Source organism: Thunnus thynnus, chromosome 17 (assembly GCF_963924715.1).
Source record: "Thunnus thynnus chromosome 17, fThuThy2.1, whole genome shotgun sequence".
In the NCBI taxonomy this organism is placed as follows: domain Eukaryota; kingdom Metazoa; phylum Chordata; class Actinopteri; order Scombriformes; family Scombridae; genus Thunnus; species Thunnus thynnus.
In genome coordinates, this window is record NC_089533.1 from 21929925 (window position 1) to 21954411 (window position 24487).

At 41.7% G+C, this 24487-nt stretch overlaps 2 protein-coding genes across 3 annotated transcripts; one reads left to right on the top strand and one right to left on the bottom strand.

Moving 5' to 3' along the window:
• The first annotated feature begins 489 nt into the window (after positions 1-489).
• On the top strand, positions 490-13086 carry tefb (TEF transcription factor, PAR bZIP family member b). 2 transcript variants are annotated; one of them, XM_067571066.1, is made up of 4 exons: positions 490-735; positions 6134-6682; positions 8446-8663; positions 9157-13086. In XM_067571066.1, exons 1-4 carry the CDS (start codon positions 630-632, stop codon positions 9370-9372), a joined length of 1089 nt encoding a protein of 362 aa, XP_067427167.1. In that variant the 5' UTR covers positions 490-629; the 3' UTR covers positions 9373-13086. The 2 variants fall into 2 exon arrangements, with proteins under 2 accessions (XP_067427167.1, XP_067427166.1); XM_067571065.1 differs by lacking the exon at positions 490-735 and adding an exon at positions 4527-5384.
• A 1251-nt stretch (positions 13087-14337) lies between these two features.
• LOC137201035 (protein Tob2) lies at positions 14338-23094 on the bottom strand. Its single transcript, XM_067615858.1, has 2 exons — positions 22497-23094; positions 14338-19729 (listed from the first exon to the last, which is right to left on the bottom strand). Exon 2 carries the CDS (start codon positions 19506-19508, stop codon positions 18291-18293), a length of 1218 nt encoding a protein of 405 aa, XP_067471959.1. The 5' UTR covers positions 19509-19729; positions 22497-23094; the 3' UTR covers positions 14338-18290.
• Between the last annotated feature and the right edge of the window lie 1393 nt (positions 23095-24487).

Sequence of the window (24487 nt, forward strand, 5' to 3'; positions counted from 1 at the left end):
TGGCCTTTTTCACAGCGGACATTTTGTACAAATCGCCCACTGATAACATTAATATTGGCTCCGTTGTCTCTCAGTAGATGTGTGTCAGCCATGACAGAGTCACAGTGATCCTGCAGTTTTCATTTTATTATTTACACGTGTGCTTTTCTTATTGGGGTATGTCTTCCGTGAAATATTTCTTTCTGTTTTTTAATGTCGTCACCTTTTCAGTGCATGACTCAACCAGCTCACTAGATGGCGCGGGGAGTTCGGGATGTCCTGTCCTCGAGCCCGAGTTTGGCCTCCCCCGTCTGCACGTGCAGCCGTGCGTGGAGAGTACTGTGCTCTGCAGCACAGAGTTGTTGTTGTCGTTATTTTCGTTAGAGCCCGCCCCCTGCTTTGTCATTGGCTCTGCGGTGTGACTGACAGGTTCCTGCTGGACTGTCATCGAATCAGCAGCGTGTGAGAGGCGTGGCTTCCCCTGCTCATTATGATACAAGTTGTTTGGACACATGCAGGCGTCCCCGTGATATGACCCTCTGCAAAGTTGGTTAGAAGTAAAAGAAGTCAGCAGCACACCCTCAGTATCACTGTTCCTCACGTAGTCGGACTCGTCTTTTAGACATCAGCAGATACTTGTATCGTTCATCATGACAACAACCAACCAAATGTTTTTTGGAGATAGGAGCGACGTTCCTGATCTCCTCAAGTCCTTGGCTGACTATCCTGTCTCCTTCCCTGCCTTTGATGACACAGGTAAGAAGAATATTTTCTCATTTTCTTTCAAGCAGAGCAGTTCAGTTTATCTTATATTGTAAGCTGTAGCAGACTTGTGTCAAGCAGTGGTGGGATGTAAATACTCATTTACGCATTTCTGAGATACTTTTACTCTACTTAAGTATTTCCATTTTATGCTACTTTACTCCTGTTCTACTACTTTCTTTTTATCACTAACTATGCCTGCTTTTTACTTACTACCCTTTACTTATTTTTTACTTATATGCCTTTTTTGGTTACTTATATTACTGTTTGACTTATTTCACTAACTATGTAAAGTTAAGTTGGCTTTGAGTCTAAGAATTTAATTTCTGGTAATTATGTTGCATCGTTATCAAGTATATGGCAAAAAGTATATGAGTTATTTTGCTGTCAACACTTTTGAATGCAGGACTTTTACTCATAATGGAATATTTCACACTTTCACTGCTTTTATTTTAGTAAAATATCTCAATTCTTCCTCCAATATTGGTGTAAAGTACTACTACAATATACTAGCAGACAACTTCCCAGTTCCTGCGGCAGTCACCGTTTAAACGAGCAGCTATCGATGAATACATTATCACATTGATTGCTTTAGTTTAAAGTGATGATGATTGTATGTTGAAGATGTCCCTGATGCAGATTCATGCCTCTGTGGTAATGTGTCCGGCTGCTCTGACCACATGCACAGGTGATCAAATGCAGTGAGCTGTTTAATGTCAGTAGACTGTCTGTGCTGTTTGCACTCACGATATGTCAGCCAACAACTGATGCAACAACACTGAAACAATCTTCACTCAAGGTTTCATCACATCATCAGTTTCTTTTATGCACTTGGTTCTTGATCGTAAATGACTCGGCCACACAGAGAATGCCTCTTTCCTTACTTTAAGCAAGTTATAGCATGCTGTTGTTTTTAAGATTTCAAGACATTAAGTAAAGAAACCAGAAATCCTTAATAGACATAACCTGAAAATATTCAGCTTGCATAGTTTGGATGTTATGTCAGCGTTTGTATGCACTCTGCTGCGTTTTCACTGATAGTGGCTATTATATGTCCCATCCACAGTAATGTAATTCATTCTTCCAACTTATACTCGCCCTTTGTGCATGTGTTTATTATCAGTGATTTAGACACATTTGAATGCATCACTGGATCGACAGTTTTATTGTATTGTTTGTTGTGCCAATAATGTGACGTGACACTGATGAGCCACCTTGTTGTCTTGCCCTTTCCTTTATTTGCGATCAATAATGATTGCATATTGTTTTCATCAGTCTCTTGGTGACACCCTGTTATTTCTTTCTCACCTGTTTCTTGTGTTCAGCTTGTCTTTAAGCAGCATTATCAGTGTAGAGTCTTTAATAACAGCTTGCTATAATGCATCATTATTATTTATTTTGAAATTAAGACAGAAGTAAAAACAATCAATTTTCTGCTGCGGCCAGCACCAGAAGATTAATCATTGCATTATTTTTCTCCCTGTGATTATGTCTTGCAGTGTCTCACAGGGAAGCTTTGAGCCCTTATTACTGCATTTTCTCACCATGCTACACATTCACACTGTGGTGTTTGTAAAAATCATTTAACAGCAAAGCCTCTCCTGCTGTGGACAGGACGCTGAAATAAAACTGCTGTTAAAGTCTTTGTGTTTTGCTTAGATAGTCTGAATCTTAATGCAGTATGCAAACAAAACCTTCTTATTCTCATTTGTCCTGAAACAGAAGTTAGACCATGAGGCCAGCTCCTGTCTGTGCTGCTTCATGAGTGTAAATACGTTTCCAGTAATGTGAACGGACAGTAGAGGGCACTGAGAAGTGTTTATCGGCAGAGCCAGCAGATGTTTGCATATTCTGTATGTACACACAGCAGAGCACAATGAGCACAATGCCTGTCCTGTTGGGTTTTTTTTTTTCAATAAGCTCTGCAGGATATTTAACCAGTAACTATGAATGACAGCTTTGCATACTGTGAACTGGTTTTCAGCATCAGTATAAGTGAGGTACCACACTATATTTAAGAAATATTTGTGGTGTTACACACACAACCAGACTGGTGCAGTTACCACATGGCACCTGACAAAGAGAGCCACACTATGTACCAGTTTCATACTTCATACTAATTCTAAGCAAGTTTTGAGTATGTGGTGCCTACACTAGAAATAAAGTATACTCAAAACAGTTAATAAATGATAGATTTTTAGTGTGCTATTGATGTACACTATTCTCCTACAATGCAATGCAAAAAACATTAAAACAATTTGCAGGTGGCAGTTAGACAGCCCAAAGAAAATCTTGGAAAAGAAAAGCATTTCATCATTAGAAAAGCGTCTGGCTTTCTCTTTGTGAAATTAAACTCTCAGTAAAAACACTTAAGTACATTGATTTCTTGTGCACTAACTGCAAAACCAATATACTATGACAATAAGGGATGCACTGATCCGACTTTTTCAATCCTGATACTGATACCTGGGCTTTGGGTATCGGCTGATACCAGTGTTTAATTAATAAGCTGTGTGTCTCACTGTGTGGACGAGACTGGGATCGTTCTTTGATGTATAAGACAACATCACGCTTGAATTAAACTTTTCTTTCCTAACTTTGTAAAACAAAATGTAACAGATAAATACATAGATATAAATTTACTGAATTGTTATTTTTTTATTTGATACCAGATCGGCCCATTGTCACTGATACCTGATCCAGCTATTTGCCTCAGTATCAGACCGATATCTTATATCCGTATTGATGCATCTCTAGTGACGACTGGTATGGAGAACTGTATATGGTGTTAGTAAGTAGTATGGAGTTTGGACACAGCTGTAGTCAGAGAAATGTTATATCTTAATATTTGACAGTTTTTAGGAAAAATAAATAAATAAAAGGGATTTAGTAGTCTCCATCAGCACTACATACAGTACAATGTAGAAAAGCCTTGAAATAACATTTGGACTGTAATGTAGGGAGACACAATTTACAGAAAATATAATTGGACAGTTAAATGAATACATTCTCTCTCTCTCACACACACAGTATATCTAAAACTCTGGCTTCTTGACCCTGTATAGGTAACAGGGTGAATGGTTCACATGGTGGTTTTAACTGGTACATAGCATGTAACCAGGATGAATACAATGGGACGTTTGATGCATGTTATTGACTCGCGCTATTTCCCATCCCTCTACACTTTACACTATCCACTTGCTAAAAAAACGAACTTGGGTGTAACATCATTGCGCCAAGTCAAACTGTTACCGTGTGGTCATTGTGGTGAACTTGTGAAAAAACAGACATTTAGTGGTGAGGCGGGGTGATGTGCGGTTTGAACATTGTGTACATGAACAGAAATATCTTGCTGAAGAGAACGAGACACTCGCGCGCTCACTGCATGGATGCAGGAGAGGACTCACGGTCGCGTGCGATGTTTCTAGCGCGTGCACGGAAAACGTGAGATGTTTCTCTTGTTGTGGGCGTTTGATGCGGAAGATTTTAACAGGACGTGTGAAATAATGAGTTCATAGGACGACGTGAGTTATATGTTTACATCCACAAATCAAATATTAGACTAATACTTTACAATTAAATGAATTATAAATTAACATGTGGTCAAGATATTACAGTTTCATGTAAACATCTAAATGATAACATAATAGCTGTCTGGTGAAGTACCTGTACCTGCCAGCTGTTAGAAGGAATAGCGCGTGGCCTGCTCCAGCTCGCATTGGTCCGCACGTGCTGAATCCACGCCCCCTGACAGATTGTACATTCACGTGCGGGCGGGGGGCACGTGTTTGTCCACGAGTGACTTCTTGTGGAGGCCGGGTAGGTTGCAAGGAAACAGAAACTCCTTGCACGAGCGCTGTATTTATTATTTATTTGTTTATTTATTGCGGGGGGCGTGCACGAGAGTTTGTGCAGGTGCAGACTTTCAAGTTGTGCAAATTTAATTTGCTTCACCTGGACGGTCTCTGCATTTCTTTCCTGCAATTTGCATGCGCGAGTAGTGACACTTTCCACTTAAAATGTATTGATATTCTGGCTGCACGAGACAGTATGTTCTCATTGCGGTGCACGTTCCCTACGTATGGACTGCACAGGCTTCTCCATGCACACAGTGAGCCTCCATGTGGACAGTAAGCGGCCAATGAGCCGTCGTGGAGCTACCACACAGACAAACAAAGGCGCACACGCAGCTGCTGAAATACATATTCACATGGACAGCGTTGACAGCCAATCAGCTTCTACTATACCCCGAGTGGGCGGGTACCGGACTCATGAATTTCTAACAAGCGCTCTCGGTGAACACGGAGGACACAAAAGGCGTCTGTGTGGTGTTGTTTTTGCATCCAAAAGCGTTAACAGAGGCAAACAAGCCAGAAAAGCAGCAGAAGTAAAATAAGCGACCGTCGGGTTCAGTTTGTTTCTGTTGTTTCCCGTTAGAGGAAGCAGCTCTCGGTACCGCAGGAACATCGTTTCGGTCTGAGGTTGACAGGGAACAATGTCTGGCAAAACCGCGGTGGCAGTTGGACTTCAACCCGGCAGTAACGATAACGTCGCTGCAGAGGCTCCACAGAAGTCCTTTCCTTTTGTTTTAAAGAAGATTATGGACATTCCCCCTCCTAACATCCTGGAGGAAGGAGACGATGGTAAGACCGAAACCTCGCGTTCAGTTTTACGAGTTTGTTTCTATCTGTTCTGAGTTTTGCCTCCGAAGCTATTTACGCACACAGATGTGCATAAACTAATATGTTTATATCGCGTACTGTCAGTTATAAAATGGGCGAAATGACGGCTGTTAATCTGGAGAGATTAGGACGGACATGCCATATGTTGCACGGCTCCAGCTTCATCCGAGGCTGCGAGGAAACAAAAAAGAACAAAAAGTTCCAACTCCTCTGAGCTGCTCTCCCAGCAGCGCAGCCAGACTGTAAACACACTTGAGGATACAGACACTGCTCGGCTTCTCATTGCACACATTTGTCTGATGTTATTTGTTCCCTAGTTTGTGTCATGGTGTTTTGTGTTCTTGGGGAGCTTGTGTGGAACAAGCAGGTTCCCCCTCCTGTATTTCTGCACCGTTTCTCGTTTATTCTCTGGTTTCCTCTAAACCTCTTTCTAGCTTTTATTTCACGGAGGCATCTACTCGCTTAATTTCAAACATATTGACAGACTCTTAGCTTGTTACCTTCCTTTATTAACCCCCTTTTTTTTGTCAGATATCACAACACCACCACACTTCCTCCCCCCCTTTTCCCACCCTTCCTCTTTCCACCAGTTAATAAGCTTTTCCTGTGTGTGCGCATGAGACTCTCTGAAAGGACTCTTGTAGTCATGTATACACATTCCTCTCACAGCAGGCATCCATTTATTTAACCCTCCTGTCTTTTCAATGCAGAAATCGAGAAAGAGAAGCTGTGCTCGTCCGAGGATGTGGAGGGAGGCGGGGCTGGGGCAGCCAGTGCCGTTGGAGGTTCCAGAGGAGGTGGTGGCAGCGGCGGAGGGGTATCAGCCTCCCTGACCCCAGCCATTTGGGAGAAGACCATTCCCTATGATGGGGAGACCTTCCACCTGGAGTACATGGACCTGGATGAGTTTCTCCTGGAGAACGGGATCCCTGTGAGCCTGGAGGAGGAGGAGCTGCAGAAGACTCTGACCTCAGTGGGAGGAAAAGGCAAATGCATCCCCAAGGTTACTGCTACGGCTACTACTACTACTCCTTCTACTCCAGCTACGGCTGCAGCCTCCGTGTCTGCCCCAGCATCTCCCCCCTCTGCCTCCGCCACCTCTACGGTCACCTCAGATCCAGAGGAACCGGTGACAGTCACTACACTGCAACCAGCTAATTTAGAGGATGAAGAAGAAGAAGAAGAGGAAGAAGAAGAGGAATCTTTGCCTGAGGAGGCAGCACCAGTTGAAGCAGTGGAAGTAAAGGAGAAGAAAACAAGTGAGTAATTTAGATTTATGGGGTTTATATTTGTTAAACATTTGGTCGCTGAGGGGAGTCTTTGTGGATGTGTTTTTGACATACGGTTCCTCTTTATTTATATTTATTTCAGATAACAACAGTTCCTCTTTATTTATGATGTCAGATAACTAGTGTTTGTTTATTTTATTCTTTTCTGTTCTTCATTATATCACCAATTACTATTAGACTGAATCACTTTAGAAAAACAATTTCTGCAGGCACAGACTCTTAAATGATGTATTTATAAGCTGAATTCTGGACATTGAGGCATGTCTTTCATTTCAGCTGCAGCCTGTAGTTATATAGGTAAAGTTGTACTGTGTAGTTTAAGTAGGTGTTGCTGTAACATGAACTAAGAACAGCGTATATTGACTCAAGGCCAAGACACTGACCTTTGAGCACACATAGCTTTTATATGTTTGGCACATGGCCACTACTACTACTACTACTACTACTACTACTACTGCTGCTACTATTATTACCACTACTCACCTGTTAATACCTCCTATCTCTCAAATTTTTCATAAAAACCTGAAACTAAAAGTTTTTCAGCGCTTTGTTGAGCAAATATATAAGCTCAACCACAATCAAAATGCAACGCTCTAATGCAAAGATCAAATTCACAACCTTCAGTGGGAAAAATCAACCGCCCTTGAATCCCTGAAAATGTTTCTTCAGCAGAACGTTGAAGACATGCAGACCTGTATTCTGTTCTTTGGTACATGTAGAGACCCCGCACATAGGAGCCCAAACATGCAGCTGTTAATTTTTGCTGGAAAAAAAATCACATTCCCAGTTGACTTATTTTTTCTTCCCACCTGCATTCCATAAAGACCCGCCCTACTCTGCCTCTGATTGGCTAGTACTCGTTGCCTTCGTCGATTAGGTTAGTTATGTTGGTTAGGTTTAGGCATGAGGAGTGAGATGGTTTAACCTGAGGCGCCAGATGGTTTGTTACACAGAACCATCTGAGAAGTCGGTTTGGAAAAGGGGAGGCACTTTCAAGAAATACTTGGTAGGTGATTGGATGAACCGTCAGTCTATCACCGTCTATCATGGGGTGCCGCACCTTAACCAGGCCGTTAGCTGCCAGTAGTTCTTCATAGGACGCTGATTGGTCTGAAGCACTATCACTGAATATGAAGGCCAATCAGAGGCAGAGTACGGCAGGTCTTCACAGAATGCAGGTGGGGAAAAAAATGACACATACCAAAGACAGGTGAGTTACTCATTATGTTAGTATGTAATGCAGCCCCGTACAACAAAACAGTAACTAAAGGCTTAAAAATTACCTCCCTGATGCAAACTCAATAGAAATCTATAACATTACAAGCTGGTGATTTTTTGGAGTATTGGTTTGAATTACAATATACAGTTACAACTTTTCATGTAGAGCTGCAAATTATGTCTTTAGTTCATAGATAAACAACAAGAATCTTTAACAAAAATCTTGAAGTTGTGTCCAAAGCAATGTCAGATGTTTTGTTTTTCCTGACTAAATTGAAAAACAAAATAAAAATCAATCAATCAATTTCAAATCAAATCAAATCAAATCAATTTGCATAGCACTCTTCATGCAAATACAATGTAACACAAAGTGCTTAACACAATAAAAACAATACAATCAATAAAACCCCCCTTCAATCCCATCCACGCACAAACAATAAATGACTATGGTTAGTTGTGTTTTGTTGAGAGCGGCCTCTCATATCAAATTATACTTTTTCTCACCATACCTGTAGATCGTAACGCCAGCGAGCGTAGAACACCCTCCCCCATCGACCCAGACGCCATCGAGGTGGATGTTAATTTCCAGCCGGATCCCACAGACCTGGTCCTGTCCAGCGTGCCGGGGGGAGAGCTGTTCAACCCGCGTAAACACAAGTTCTCTGACGAGGAGCTCAAACCGCAGCCCATGATCAAGAAGGCCAAGAAAGTCTTTGTTCCTGAGGAACAGAAGGTAGGCTGATATAATCGTATCTTCAAGGCAAGAAGAAACAATAAATTTCATAATAAGCAAAAGATTGATATACAGACGGATGATAAATGAAATTAATGCCTCCATCAGGGCCTGAGGGCTTACTGAATGGTGTTGGCTATGAGATTCACAGTCACCAGATCTGAACCCAGCTGTAGACTTATGGGAGATTTGGGAGCAACATGTTAAAATCAGACTTGAATTGTGGTATTAATGCGATGTATGAGAGTTTCATTGTGTTTCAGGGCACATTTAAGGTGCAGCTCAGTGCTCTGGTCAGTCAAGATTAAAGCATTTGCAAACAGTGATGATTTGTTGTCTGTGGATTAGAGATAAAAGATGGGGGGGATGGTTTAACAACACAGATGTTCATCTATTTCAAATCCCTTCCTAATGTTGGTCAACCACATCTCTCCCTTTTTGTTTTAATTTTTAAAATCTCTTTCTCATTTCACTTTCACTCTCACTCCCTCAGGATGACAAATACTGGTCCAGGAGAAAGAAGAATAACGTGGCAGCCAAGCGTTCTCGCGACGCAAGGCGGCTGAAGGAGAACCAGATCACGGTGCGCGCCTCCTTCCTGGAGCGGGAGAATGCTGCACTGCGGCAGCAAGTGGCCGAGCTGCGGAAGGACTGTGGCCGCTGCAAGAACATCCTGGCCCGATATGAGGCTAAGTACGGCCCGCTGTAAAAGAACTTAGAATGAAATCCAAGAAGTGTCAAATGAGACAAAAGCAAAACTTCCTTCCCCGCAGAATTCAACACAGACACAAACACCAAGGGAATCAAAATTTGCACTGTTGTCTTTGCTGACCTCCAGTCACTGTGTCAAGCTCCAGCTACACCCGACGCTGGAGTCTTGGATGCACACTGGCAGGCAGCGAGGCAGTCTGGGAGCGGTGGTCACAGGAAGGCCCGTGGAGAGCGCCTGGCTCCTACACTCTGAGAGGAAAGGGGACGATACTCCCATGGTCAAACACACATGGAAAATATGGTCTGTTTAAAGACGATTTCAAGAAAATCAGGAAATATGAAAAGAGCAGGCTGGTACAAAAGAATCACAGGCTTTTAAATACAACACACATCAGTTTTTTATCACTGCACAGCACTTCTTCTTAGTGGACCAAAGCATGAGTAACGTCAGTTGTCTATTTAGAACGGTGCACACTTCCCGTCCCTCACTTTTTTCCTTGTGTTGCACTTATGTTTGTATCTGTACGTCCTTTTTAAAATACTCCGGCTGAGGCTCAGAAGAAGGATGATGATTCACTCATCACTGGATAGGAGAGGAACAGATGAATAAAGGAGCAGGAGACAGATTCACAGTTGTACTTCAGCCTGAGGAGAGGGGAAGCAATGACCTCAGGTCAGCAGAGGAAAAAAGGAGGAGAGTCTGTTAGTGGCTTGATTCAGTCACAGTTCTTCCTTCTTGTAACCCACATGCACGCCTCTGTGCGCACAAAAAAAACTATTTGTGTGTATAGCCATCTCCCTGCACCACATAGATGTGCGTAATCCAGTGTGTAATCCATTTGTTTTGCACTTTTTCTTTAAAAAAAAAACAAACGACAAAACACACATGGTGTGTAAAGATTATAGCAGTGGCAGGTGTCTACCTTATTAACCACAACCAGTGTGGGAGACACAGTAGCTTATTAAGAAAAAAAAAACATGCATGACCCACAGTTTCAAGCTACTGTGATTCAGTTTCCTTTTCTACTAACCTCAGATCAGCTTCCAGAGCCCCACACAGGATTTTATTAAAGCAGACAGATTTGGGGTTTTCTGTAAAAGATTTTAAAATTTAGAGAATGAGCAGTAGTGTTTTAGTCCTGCAGATTACTGTCGAAGGATTAGGTTTTGATGATATCCAGGGCCCTCACAGGTGGAGGGATATGTTTATATGTAGGGATGTTTATTTTACTGCACACTGCAAGTAGAGGGCGCTAGAGCCACTGCGTGCCGAGTCATGGTGTAGTGATGGCTGGATTGTTTTTTTTTTCTCTAAAGATTTATCCAGGCCCGAGGTTGACTGCTTCTGAATCTTGTAAATAAATGATTGTCTCACAGTCTTTATTTCCTAAGACAGGGATTCTGACTGTGTGTTTATTAACCCAATGCTATTCCTTATATTTGCCAAATAGTCAATGAGTGCTGTATTTATTCTGATGGTAATAATGCATCTGTTGATTGTGATGTACAACAATATGTCAGATTATTCTATTTCCTTTTGAGGAACAATACTTCTAATGAAACCAATGACTAAGCAGGGACTTCAATGGGTAAACTGTGCTTTTGGATGTTTGTTTTAAAAACAGATTTATATAGTTATACGGGATTCTTCTCTCTCTCTTTCTCTATCTCTCTCTCCCTCTCTCTCCCTCTCTCTCTCTCTCTCTCTCTCTCTCTCTCTCTCTATACATATATATATATATATATATACGGTATATACATGTGTCTGAACATGCAAAGGAGAAGACACACTCTCATTTACCTCATCCAACACTTCCTATTTTGAAAGGTTAAGAGTTTAGTAGGGCTACAAAGCAGTGTTGGTTGAAGCAGACAGCACATACAACACAGCTTAGTTCCATTTGGCAAAACCTTGAATCTGAGTCGATCAATTGAGTTATCTCTTGCCAAAGCGGCTGAGCCTGTGTCTAAATTAGTAAATACATTACAGACTGTTATAGGACTCTATATCTCAAGTGTCTTTGGCTGATGCAGATTTTGTGATCGGTCAGCTTGTGCTCATAATCGCCGTAATCCTGGAAAGAGACTATATGTGGCAATAATACTCTGTTATGTAATGCTTGTTTCATTTCAGTGATGATGTTGTATGTAAAATTGCAATGGCGTACTAAATAGAAAATGCCCATTTGTGCTTCCAGTTTAGATCCTATGTAGTCTAGGATCCTAATGCATGAAACCCAGTAAAATCTGTCTCGTTTTTTTTTTTTTTTTTCTTATTGAATATTTTACACCAAGTGTACTTATGTCTGTAAACCATCACTGAAAACTAGACATGTTTTTGGATGGGTAGATTGATGGTCTGTTGTACAGTTCTGTCAAAAGATAAAGCAGAACATCTGTGCCACGATGACTCATATAATAGCGCCACTTCTCCTTGTGCAGTCAGTGCTTGATCTTGGGGGCGAACATCAGCTGAAAACGGCATCTTTTGATCACTGTGTGGATTATTTTCTACTTACTAAAGATTGATCTATATCTAGATACACTGGATCAGTTGGTGCTTTTCTGTTTTCTTGATAGATTCTGTGTTTATTTCAGTTTTCTGATGGTGTAGTATAACAGACATTTCATTTTTGCATTGACATTCAAACCTGACATACACTGCATTATGCTGTTTATATGTCAATGTAGTGGATGAATGCAAACGTCTAGTTCTTTTTTAACAAAATTGAAATTGTTGTGCATACAGCTGATTAAAGGTACTGGCTGAGAGTCTTTTTAGCAGACAATAAATCCAGATCATTTATAAAACAGCATACAGTATGTAGCAAACCTTTTTTTTTTTTTTTGATTCGAAGCGCCTCATGGAACTGGCTTGTAACTCTCAAACATGCAGGCTGCAGATTCTCCAGGTATACACACCATTAGGGAAGGAAAACAATAGCTGCAGCTTGTAGACCTACAGATGTAGACATGTCTGTCTCCACCTAAAGGCAAAGACATTAATTGCAATTGAAAACACCTGCGCCACCTGTAGGCAATATTGTTTTCTTCGTGTTCAAGGTAATTACACAAAATGTCAGCCCAACATGAAGCTTTGACAGAGACCTCATTCATTCATTATCAAAAAAATTGAGCACTTAAATGTTAATTGTTTGTAGAAATAGTCACCTGTCCAGAGAGACATATTTTACCAATAAATAACAGCTACATCTGGATGTTAAAATCCATTAAATATGTAAAATATCAAATGTCACGCACAGAATGTAAATAAAGAAAACTGCAGTAGCACCACTCTGCCTGGAGGTGGCGCATGTGGGAAATTTGCGTTATTGTTTTCTTTACCTGCAGATGTTGCAGATGTGCATGTCTACATCTGCAGATTGGAACAGCTGTTTGCAGGTTCTGGATTTAAAACAGTTGACAGTGGTTTTGGGTGCTTCGCTTCAATGATACTATGTCCTTGTTTACTATTTAAAGTAGCTACAATACTCCTGAAAAGAATATTTAAACGTCTCTATTGAGAACAGTTCTAAAGTTTGATTTGTTTTTTGGTGTTTTTGCTTTCTTTTCTCTTTTTATATAAACGTATGTTTTTGTTGGGTGTTTTGTATTCTGTGTCCTAACCATGTACAAGATACATGAAACTGCAGTACTGTGTCCTAACTGTATCTTGTATCATGCATATGAAATAAATTGAGATTTAATGACATGTGGGCTCTCAGTTTGACCTTGCTTGAGTCATCGACCAGCTGCAGCGGCTCCGATGGGAGGCACACTGCTGCTGAGAGACAAAGAAACAATAGAAGCACAGTTTGTGAACAAATGGAGGCGTCTTCTTCATCCTTAACCTCATCTTTGATGCACACGTGGACACCCCCCAAAGTGCACATGTAACACACACAAAATGTTGGTTTTGTTTTTCTCTCAGACGCTGTGTTGTTTTTTTCACTGTCCCTTCCTCGCCTCGGTCCTGCTGCTCATCAGTATTCCAGAGGAGTAGGAGATGTTGCGTAATGATCACATCCACACACAAGGGAGCAGCGTTGCGTAACAGCAGCAGCCTCAAAGACCAGCAGGATGTGAGTGTGTTTGTGGGGAGGGGGGAGGGGTTGGAGAAAGGAGAAAGGAAAGTGAGGAAGCAAGGGAGGGGTTCTGGGAATTGGGAGGGAAGACAAGGAGAGGAAAGGTGATAGGAAGGATGCAGGGGAGAGAGGAGAGTGGAAAGCAGGGGGTGAAGGAGAATGGGATGGAGGGGAGTGGAAGGGGGGACGGGGCTGAAGTGCTGAGGTGGGGCAAACAAGATGGCAAAAGGATGGACAGAGAGAGAGATGGAGGAGAACGGATGCAGTTAAAGAGCGAAGACGTGTGAGCCGAGGGAGGGAGGGAGGGAGGGAGGGAGATGGGATGCAGTGAGTGGGTGATGAAGATGTGGAGGAGAGCCAAGGAGCAGCCCAGCCATGCATGTTAATGTCACACCACTACATGTTACTATAGAAAGCACAGCCCCCCGTGTGTTTGCCTCACATGAGCCAGCCAACCTTACAGCATGGCTGCATCTGACAGACACTAAAGACACAGCACAGCACAGACAGAGCGCTGGATGATGAAATATAAAGTAATATCTGCTGGGATGGGTCCAGTTGAGGTGGGTGGTGAGCAATCTGGCTCCTCACCATTTGAGAATTTCATCTTTGTTTTGAATTATTGATCAAACGTCACTTGAATTTGTTTACTGCAATAAGAGGGCATGATGCTCCGGCATTTCAATCTGAGGCTTTTTCACAGGAACGCAGGGATCCACTTTTCATAATCTTTGATCTACAATATGTTCCACATTAACCGTGTATGACACACATAGGAAACTAAGAGGTGGATTTATCTATGTGCAAGCTGAAGACTCATGTCACACCGCATTTAGTCACATAGCTCTGCATACCCATAGACAATGAGGACGACACAATTAGCTTATTTTCCATGCTTATTTTTTGCCAATCTGTTTTTATTACAAACTTAAAAAAGAATCTGATACAATAAGAAACTGCAGTAGTAACTCCCCATTCCCGAGGGGCAGCACAGAAACAGGTCATTGCATTTCAGTAGTGAAAGATTCATTATACATCTACAGGGTGTACAGATCAGATACAAAATAGGAAAAATAATAAAATACAGGCAGGAAAGAAAGCACTATATTTATACATCATCTGAACTTTTAATTATATCTATTTTACTCTTAAATGTTAAATTTTACATAGAAAATAAACTTCTTTTATGACAATGAAATATTCCAAAGTGCAAAATAAAACGCACACATTGATATAAGCAAAAGGACATCAGAATACAAAATTCTTGTTTTGTTTTTTTTTCTCTTCATTAATTCTCAACCCTGATTGTAGAATAGCCTGCGTTTAGAGCTGATTTGCGGCGTATTTAAAACACGGATCTGTTTACTTCTTTTCAAGTGTAAAAACACAAAAACCGCTTCTTAAAAGGAGGCTAACCAGCTTTTAAAATAATCACTGACATCCTCAGACCTCTCACCTGCAGAGCCAGATTTGTATGCAGAAGAAATTGAACGACACCTCGTTTGCACTGAATAATCTGACAGCTGAGGAAAAAGAAAAAGAAAAAAAGGAAAAAGGAGTCACTTGGACATTTTGGACATGCATGTGACTAAAAATCTCTCCAAGACTTTTAAACACACAATAAAAATGACAAGTTCCTCCGTTTATTTTCCACAGGCCATCTCAACCAGGGTTGACTAACTACAGATCTGAATCACATTCACAGCACATTCATTTCCTTCATCCTTCCAAACCTGCTGTAACACTGTACTTCCTATTGATGAGATAGGAATACTGGATTTTTTTCTCAGGGCGTAGAGAGGTAGAAACCCCTTGAATCCTTCAGGGTAATTTAAATTATGGCATTACATTGCACTGAAGAAGGGCAAGCATCTGTGTAAGCAAAGACAGTCTGGGATATGGCTATATTATCGAGACCAAAGGACCAGGCTGATGGGGAGAGGATGACACGTTTGGGGAGGGAAAAAAAATGAGGTGAGATTAAGTTAAATTAAATAGGAAATATGAAATGTGTGGGGGGGTTTTTTGTTTGCGGGAGGATATACCTGATGAAGCTCGGACAGACTGAAACGTTGCAGGCTAATAAATGTTTCAGCAGTGAGCGAGACAGTGTGCGGGAGTTTTTCCCTCATCGTTTGTGGGAAATTTTGCTCACATAAAATCTGAGTTTAGCTACTGTGGTAGCATACAGGCAAGTGAGTAGTGTTAATGTGCAACTGTTTTTTTTCCTTTTTAAAAACGAAGGAGAAAGGAATCAGCAATGGACAAAAAAAAAAATAGAATGATATGCAGTGAATTCATATGAAAAAAGGGAAGATGGACATTGCAATCAAAAATGAATCTGAAAAGTGGAGATTTTTGGTTTAAATGTACTGCCTATGAGAACAGGGAGTAGTGTTGTCAGACTGCCACGGGAGCACAGAAAAAGTGATATTAGCCATCTTTTCCTACACAAACCCACTGTAAACATTCACTTCTTAAAAACTCCAAATCCAACTTGAAGAGTGAATACATTTACCCGTCTTATTAGACAAATGCTGTACAAGGTACAATACACATTCAATACTTTACTCTGTACATCTTTATTTTTGTCTCAGTTTGCATATATTCACGTTATTTTTCTGAAAAAATAACTTCAGCATGTAAGAAACTAAACAAAGAATCTGAACATAAGAACTTTCTATATACATATTCCTGGACTTGTAATTTCTTACTTATACAAATGTAAGTGACAATTTGCAAAAAAAACAAAAAACAAAAAAACAAAAACAAAGAAAAGAATAGAAATATTGGAAATAAATTACAAAACAAAAATTGTAAATGCATCTTTCCCTCACAAATTGTAACATTTACAGAGAAGTGTACCTCCCCACCCGTCCCCTTGAAAAGAAAAATAATGAAAAAAAAAAAAGAAAGAAAGAAAACTTGCATGCATATGACAAGCTGTCACATCGCAATACCAGCGTGAGCACAAGTCAAGGGTCCTTGGGTCATTGTATACAAAAACATTTATGGATACAAGTCTAGAAAACATTCACATAAACGGACATGACTGACAGCATCTCCTCACTTCAATTTAGCTCCTCTTTGAATCTCTAAAGCGTTTCGTGACGGCTGAATTCAATGTGCAAAGGGCAAAGGAATGGGAGAACGTTTAGCTCTTGTGTCTGTGGGCGACACACAGCAACAGGAGCCCAGTAATAAAGTGCCGGACAGCTCGAACGGACATCTGGGGGGAGGAGGGGGGGTTACCCTTCCCTGTAGTGACTACAGTAACCTACATGTTAGAAACAGCAGACTTGCAGAGATCTGACAAGCTCTCCGATAAAGCGACAAAAGCCACACATCAATAAAGAACATTCATCTTTGTCCAAATCACTGCAACTGGGAAAAAGAGACGGAACAAGCTGCACTGTACTGTTCTGCTGCTTTCTCTTTGTAACAACCGGAGGAACAGAGATCACTGAAGAATTTCAAGAGGCGAGAGAATAGTGGGAGCCTTTGGCTTCAATACCATTTAAGCTCACCAGAAACGTGCTCTGGGTTTTAAAGTGTTGCTCTCTAAGCGAATACACCCCGGACACCAGAGGCAACACAACTCTCTAGCTGCATCCCTCTCTTGTTTTTCCTCTGTCTTCCCTTCTCTATCAGCTCCCTCTCTCCTCTCTGTGCAGAGGAAAACCACTCCTTCATAGTCAAAGTCATGCTAAGCCATTTATCACAATCCCTACTGCTTAACTGCTGCATCCCCTCCCCCTCACCCCCTTCTCCGCCTGTTCACCTTCACACACTGCTGACTGGAATTGTGTGTGTGCAGATATTTCTGTGTATGTGCTGCCCATTTGTATAGATTTATGACGCCATAACTTGCATCTGTGTGTGTGTGTGTGTGTGTGTGTATAACTGAGGTATCAGCAAATGGTTATTGTCTTAAAATGCAAAGATTCATTTGCCTCCCACATTCACCAAGGTTTCCCTGACCTTCTCAGCTGCAGTTTCCCCCTGACAGGTACAATACATTCCACTACATCGCTCCCTCAACACCCCAACGCTCCCTCTTCCTGCTCCCTCCTCTGCGCTCACTTCATTTAAACCCACGTCATGTACACATTCCAGCTGACGATAAACTGCTTTTAATATCCACCCGGTGACAACAACAGAGTCAAATTGTGTCTGCGCACGAGTGCGTTTCAAGGGTAACGGGCCCACCGTACAAACAATGAGTCTCCGGCTCACGCTGAGCCACAACAAAACAGAACAGGACTACACACACACAGAGACAGCAGAGCCCCCCTCTCTGTATTTGTGGCAAGTAGGGCAGAGCAGATTGCAGAGCAAAGTGCTGAGCTTTCCACAGCCGTCGTTCCCTGCAGGACTTGGCGAGGTCCTTTTTCACAGCATGACAGTGCAGTGCAAAATGGAGCTATACTAGATCAGGGTCCATTAGACTACAAGTCCAAAAAAAAACAAAACAAAAGAAGTCTCTCGCATTAACATTCAATGCAAAATAATAAACACAAGAGATTGGCAACGACTCCAGGTAGAAAAGGAACTTAACCCCAACCCACTCCTGTCATCAAAGCCAACACAGAACGTGACGAGTAACAGCAGTGGACAAAAGTGCAGGGTGGGGTTGAGGGTTATGAAGGAACAAAACAAGTCACATGAAATATTCAGTGGACGTGGTATTTTAAATCTTTGTAGTAAAACTAATTCTTAGCTTGTATTAGTATTAGAACAATTTGTTAGAAAAACTGAAAATATCTGGAGCATCACTGTCCTATACTCAACTCCTCCTACAACAATTCTTATTATCATAACAAATGAAGGCTTAGTTGGCCAGCACAACAGGCTGGAAGGACTGGCTGGGATATTGCAGGTTGTAGCTTCCTAAACCCTCGACGAACGGCGGCTTCTCCATGTAGGAGATCCCTCCGCTGCTGCCAATGATGCCCACGCTCTGTGCTGGAGGAGGGCTGGAGAAGGGGTCAAAGGACGGATGGGTGTTGACATTGTGGGGGGGTTGGAAAGGGCTGGCATGAGGTTGCATGGGCTGGGTGTCAGCGTCGAAGTAAAGGGGGCCGGGGGAACCTGGGTAGACAAACTCTTTGGCGTTGGGGGAGAGCTGGCTTGGGATGGGACCTCCGAGGGAGTGCAAGGAGAGAGACAGCGGCTTGTGCTTAAGCAGCTCAGGAGCCGAGATGGTGGTAGGAGAGCGGGTGAGCATCCTCTGGGCGGGCGGTACGCCGACCGCGACGCTGGAGTTACCTGCCGACCCGGCCCCGCTGCACTTCTTCATCTTGGTCGAGCCAAATTTAGTGGCGGCGAAGCTGGCGGTGGTGAAGGTGATGGGTTGGGGACGGGCAGCGGGGAGAGCGGAGGGCGGCTGCTGAGTGGAGAGGTAGGGCAGCCCTCCGCTGGGAGGAGAAGGGGTGGAGGTGTTGGAGGAGTGGGCAGCAGGGTCGGTGGGCGTGCTGGAGCTGGGGTAGCTGAAGAGCCCGGGGCAGGACGGGGCGGACAGAGGTGTGGGAGAGCTAGAGAGCGATGGCATGAGGGCAGGAGATGCCTGGCTTCCAATTGGCACGAACACCTGAGCGTCTGGATTGAAACCCAGACTCTTTGCCTCCTCCGCCTCTGGGTCTCCTTTACCCTCTCTCATCACCCCCTCCACCCTCTCGCTGTCACATCCGAGGCCTGGAGGATCCTCCAGGTAGAGCACCTTCACCGCCCCCTTCTCTCCAATCTGGTAGGATACCTCGTAAGGGTCGATCCACACGCTGAGCTCTGCAGGGACATTTGCACGCACCTCCTCCGTGTCAAGTCCGCTTCTCTTGGCGGCTAACTCCACCACGGGGTCTCTTGGTGCTCCAAGGTGAATGCAGCGGAAGGCAGAACCCCGAAGAGGGGCTTCAGGATACCAGTGACCCTCAAAACGAGACACCAGTATCCTCTCCAGCTCCTCCCCAAACAGGTCAGCTCGACGCCGAGGCAGCTTGTTGTACAGGTAGGACACGATGAAGTTGAGGGCGACCTTCACTTCCAGATGCATGGCTGCACCAGGTTAGCGCCGTCTTGGGAGCAAAGTGTTTGAGATGATGGTGCTGAAACTGAGGCAACGCAACTGCAACAAGGGGTTTTTCCTCTGGCTTACTGTAAAGTGTATGATTTTTTTATTGTCACCATGGTAAAGGCACCTTGAAGGCAGGGGCAGCAGGTTGCAGGCCGTTTGTTGTTGTCGTCGTCACAGATGTTGAACAATGTTTTCAGGTCCTGTGAAGAAGAAAACAGAAGAAAGCAGTCATTTTACCTTGTAAGAACCAGAGGAAGATTTGAGGAGAGATGAAGGGAAATGAATCAAAAGAAAAGGAGTTATGCAGCTGTACAGTTAATCTTAGTAACATTTTATGGGGGAAAAAAAGCCTCATTTGTATGGAGGCTGGAGTGTGCCACCAAAATAAATAGCCTTTTTCAGGGATTAATTATAATTGATTATTGTGTACATTTGAACAAGTGCTTACATTGTCTTTTTGTCTAAGTTACATACTGTGGTTAAAGAAAACTCATACTGGAATTTACATATTATTGAGTTTTTTTTAAATAACAATTTTGTTCTTTTTCTCCAAAAATTGTAAAACTCAACAAACATAAAACATAAATTCCATCACAATAAAGAAATACAGCAAATTAAGGCACTTCTGGTCACAATTAACCAAAAAACAATGGATGAGATCCTGGTGGAAAAGTTTTGTAAATGTATCAGCTTAATTGATACATATGATCATTCCAGTGGCACACTCCAGCCTCCATACAGGTCACGACCCTAATAAAAGCAAGAAATACGCACATCTGCAGGTATGAGACCAGTGGGAGTGTCACTGCCTGATACAATATAGATTGAGACATTTCTATACTGGCCTCTGAGGTGTAACATTGATTCAAGTAAGAAACTCGACAGTCTAATTTATAGTGGAATGACTTCAAAGCCATAAAAAATAGATTAAACAGCTTGTGGAGGCGGTTTCAAAAGCCCAGCATAAAGCCTTTAGGAATCAAATTAAAAACACACAGCAATTATAAATGTACTATTTTATATTTAGTTTTTTTTTTTTTTAATCAAGTGCAGGATGTACTGATGGCTGTAACAGATGCTGTGTTGTGGGCTTCATAAATCCTTTATAATCTGAATCCGATCGCATGGAGCGCCTCCTGCTTAATGCTTTAGCACAGTCACTCTGGGTCCACTCACCACCACGTAGAGTCCAACTCAACGAAAGATTATTAAGCAAAAAGGAAAAAAAAACAACAGCATAAGACTCACTAAGGAAGAATTATAAAATGGCAGGACAGTTGGTCGAGCCCACAGAACACCATTTCCCACCATGCAGTGCACACGATCACCCCCCCTTCTCCCTCCCCCCTGCACACACACACACAAACAATTCACTCACATTCACTTCCCTGCCAGATGGGGATTCGGCTGCTAAGATTAGAAAGACGCCTCCGATTAAAGACAATTCTAATGTTATTACAGATAAAGCTGCGCAGCCTGCAGGGATTCGGGAGTGACAGCTCAAGACGGGATTTACATTTTCCTCTCACATGAAAAAAGGTGACATTGAAGGATAAGACGGGGGTTGGCCAGAGTGGGCTATAAATAGGGCCCCATTTTGCATCATCTGTGAAGCAAATTCCTCTCCGCCACCTGAGCTAAAGATGAGTTAAAGTGATTGAATAAAAAGGATCTCTGAGCTCAGGAGGATCCGCCGGTCCATGACCTGCAACAGCCATCATTACTAAAAACCTTGAGTGCAGACACAGCTAAGCTACCTACAGCATCCGCTGCGTTTTGTACCTCTCATTATTAAAAGGCAACAGCAACATACCCAAGATCCAATGTCATCCAATGACATTAGAGGAATAGCTCACTTAAAAATGTGCAGGCTTGTTCTTTCAGGAGCACAATAAACGCTCTGAAATCATAAACCACGGCTTGCAGTTTTTAATAAAAACATCCTAATCTTTCAGGTTCAGAAACCCCCTCCCCGGCCCCCCCCCCTCATTGTGTTCTTATTTGTATTCTTCACCTGCAGATTTGCTTCACAGCTTGAAGGATCCGTTTCTGCAGGCCTATTGTTGCAAGTGCAGGATCTATAGAGCTATTTTTGTTTACATGGACTCATTATCAGTGCTGCAAATGTGCCACACAGCATACACTGCATGTCAGGTTTCCTCTCTCAAGCACTAGACGTACACATGAAGTCGTACATATATGACTGCAAAAGCCCATTTTTACATATTATAAATGAAGGTAAGAGTAACATTTACAGGCCTGCATGAACTAATTGGTTGCCACGTACACATAAAACCTCAATATAATAATAGAGCATGAATATTATTGTGATTTTTCCTTTTGTCTGGTTGATTGCACCTCATTTCAGTTTTCTCCCAACAGAACTATAAACTGTTTGTTATTTATAGACCCCTTAAAGTGGGAATATCTACCTGCCAAATAATGGGAAGCAAATATGCAAGCAAGAGTGTGAGATTGGAGAAATATCATCCAGGTTTTGCTTTGCATGGGTGATGAGAAGCTCAGATAATAAGGCAGCAGGGTCTACCTGGGGATTACTGCCATATGTCAGTCAGAAGGCACTGGAGCAGAAAGGACACTGCTTTAGCTGACATGCAACTGGAGAATCCCTCCTTGCCAAATTGTCGCTGTAAATTAAATTATGAAGCTAATTAAGTGGTGAACAGCCTACGAGCTCTGACGAGTGAAGATGAGAGTACCTCCTCAGCATAAACAACCTCAACAATAAACATGACAGCTGCACAGGCTCACTTCAGCTAATATAAACGGAGGAAGACAAAAACAAAAGCCGAGTCTTTCTTCAATGGCTGAACCAGTGCAGTCATTCATTTTCAGTCAGCGCTGTTTTGATGGATGTCCATCAAAACACAGGCAACCTGCTGTTGACAATGAACAGCGTGTGATGATGTTAAAACCCTTTGTAAGAAATGACAGTTAATTACTTACCTATCGTTACTGATGATGTCCTAGCTTGACTTCTACTCCTGCGTTTCTATTTTAATTCCCTTGTGTTGTTTCGGATGTGTCAAGTCGTCGGTGTTGAGAAGCTGACCAGTAGATATTTTTCACCTCAGTATTGTTGATTTTTTTTTTTTTTTTTAACGCTGTCCTTTTTCTCAGATGGCTGACGGGGTTCCCAGTTTGTCTTCAGCTGACACTTTGCATGGAGGCTCCAGAGAAACTTTACTGTTTGACAACCCGGCGTATTTATACACTGTGACTCGCCCACACCCCCGTGACGGCAGGAACTACTTTTCTCGTATGATGATAGCTGCTGCTTTATTGTTATCTTTTACAAATCATCTCTGCTTTTTTTCGTCTGTCAGCAAATCATTAAAACCGTCCATATGGGCTGTGTGTGTTTTTAAACCCTGTGCATTAACCCACAGACTGATTTAAAAACATAAACAAAAACAAACCTGTCGCTCCTCACTTTCTGGACACAATGTCGATTCATATAGTTTTAAAACAGCAGCGACGACAAATACACTGAAAATATGGACGTTTTTTACCATCATATAATATCCAAGTTCACCTAGCAGGCTCTAGCTTATTTGGCGGATGGATATTTGTAGTTCCCCCTCGGTGCTGAACAATTTGCTAAAAATATAAGCGGTGATAGCAACAGAGTCTCTATTGGCTGAGACGGGAGGAACCACAGATTATTGGGCGTCAGCGGCCATTCAGCATCTAAAGCAACCTGACTTTTACCAAGGGCTTGTGGGAAATTGCGTTCTTATAGTTTAATGATATGTTTTTAATTTTTTTAAATTTTATTTTATTTAATTATCAACATACAGCATGGTAGACATATATTAAAAACATAGGCTAAGCAGATAATGCCATGGGATCTAACACTGACAGAAATCATAAATCAGCTCACAAATGTCATTCAGGGTACATAAATTCATGGTTTTAATAGCTTTCTTATTTTTAGAATACAGGATCGATATTTGATTTCATTTTCAAAAATTAAAAAAGATGGTTTATGGTTGGAAAACTTAGATTTATCGATATGTGATTTTGCAAGTAATAAAATCAAATTGATGATATAGTATTGATTTGCTTTGGTAGAAGTCCAAACAATGCATTTTCATAGAATTTTCAGAATCAATATATTGGGAAATATATGTACAGACATCTTGCCAAAAAATACAAGCGTGGGGACAAAACCAAAATAAATGACATAAATCTTCTCGAACCAATTGACAAAGTAAGCAGTCCACATCAATGTCCTTTTGATATGTGATGATTGGAGGATTAAATAACTGGACATGCTGTAGATGCTTTAAGTAATTTTTGTTGAGCAGGCTTTATTATGCATTCACACATTTTCTTCACCATAGGATGGCACCTATCTTATGAATAAGATCAATTCACCAAACCTGAAGTTCAGATCTATTTTTCACAACATAACATACCAGAATAGGTTTAAATTTGATATTTGGGATGATCATACAAAAAGAAATAAAAATTTGTGTGTATTGTTATTATATATTTTTTATTCTATATCTTATTTTAGAATATAAACAAGATCAAATGTTTGTCCCACATGAGCATTTTTACTCACTTGACTATTTGACCATTAATCTCACACATGTGTAAAATTTTACCAAAACTTAACTATTCCTTTTCATGTGAAGAGTCTTGCTTCAGAAGCAGCATTCATCGCTGGCATATTATTGTGAATTATTGACACCAGAGTTTGGACTCATTTGAAATATATTTGCTAAATATTTTTCTAAAACAGGGTATTTTTGAGCATTATGCAATATATTTCAGGTAGAGAATATCTTCAAAATAAGCAAGAGTTGAAAATGACCCCTCAGGTGAACTGAGTACAAAGTAAACCTGTAAAAAAAAGAGTTGTTTTTACATCTGTTAATGTTAATGTCCTTCAGCTACTCTATTTAATTCTTTACATAAAGATGCAAATG

Bases quoted from the DNA above. Each gene is read 5' to 3' on its own strand.
- LOC137201035 (XM_067615858.1), bottom strand. From the start codon at position 19,508: ATGCATCTGGAAGTGAAGGTCGCCCTCAACTTCATCGTGTCCTACCTG.
- tefb (XM_067571065.1), top strand. From the start codon at position 5,237: ATGTCTGGCAAAACCGCGGTGGCAGTTGGACTTCAACCCGGCAGTAAC. The intron at 5,385-6,133 runs GTAAGACCGAAA...TTTTCAATGCAG, and splicing joins CCTGGAGGAAGGAGACGATG to AAATCGAGAAAGAGAAGCTG. The intron at 6,683-8,445 runs GTGAGTAATTTA...CCATACCTGTAG, and splicing joins AGTAAAGGAGAAGAAAACAA to ATCGTAACGCCAGCGAGCGT.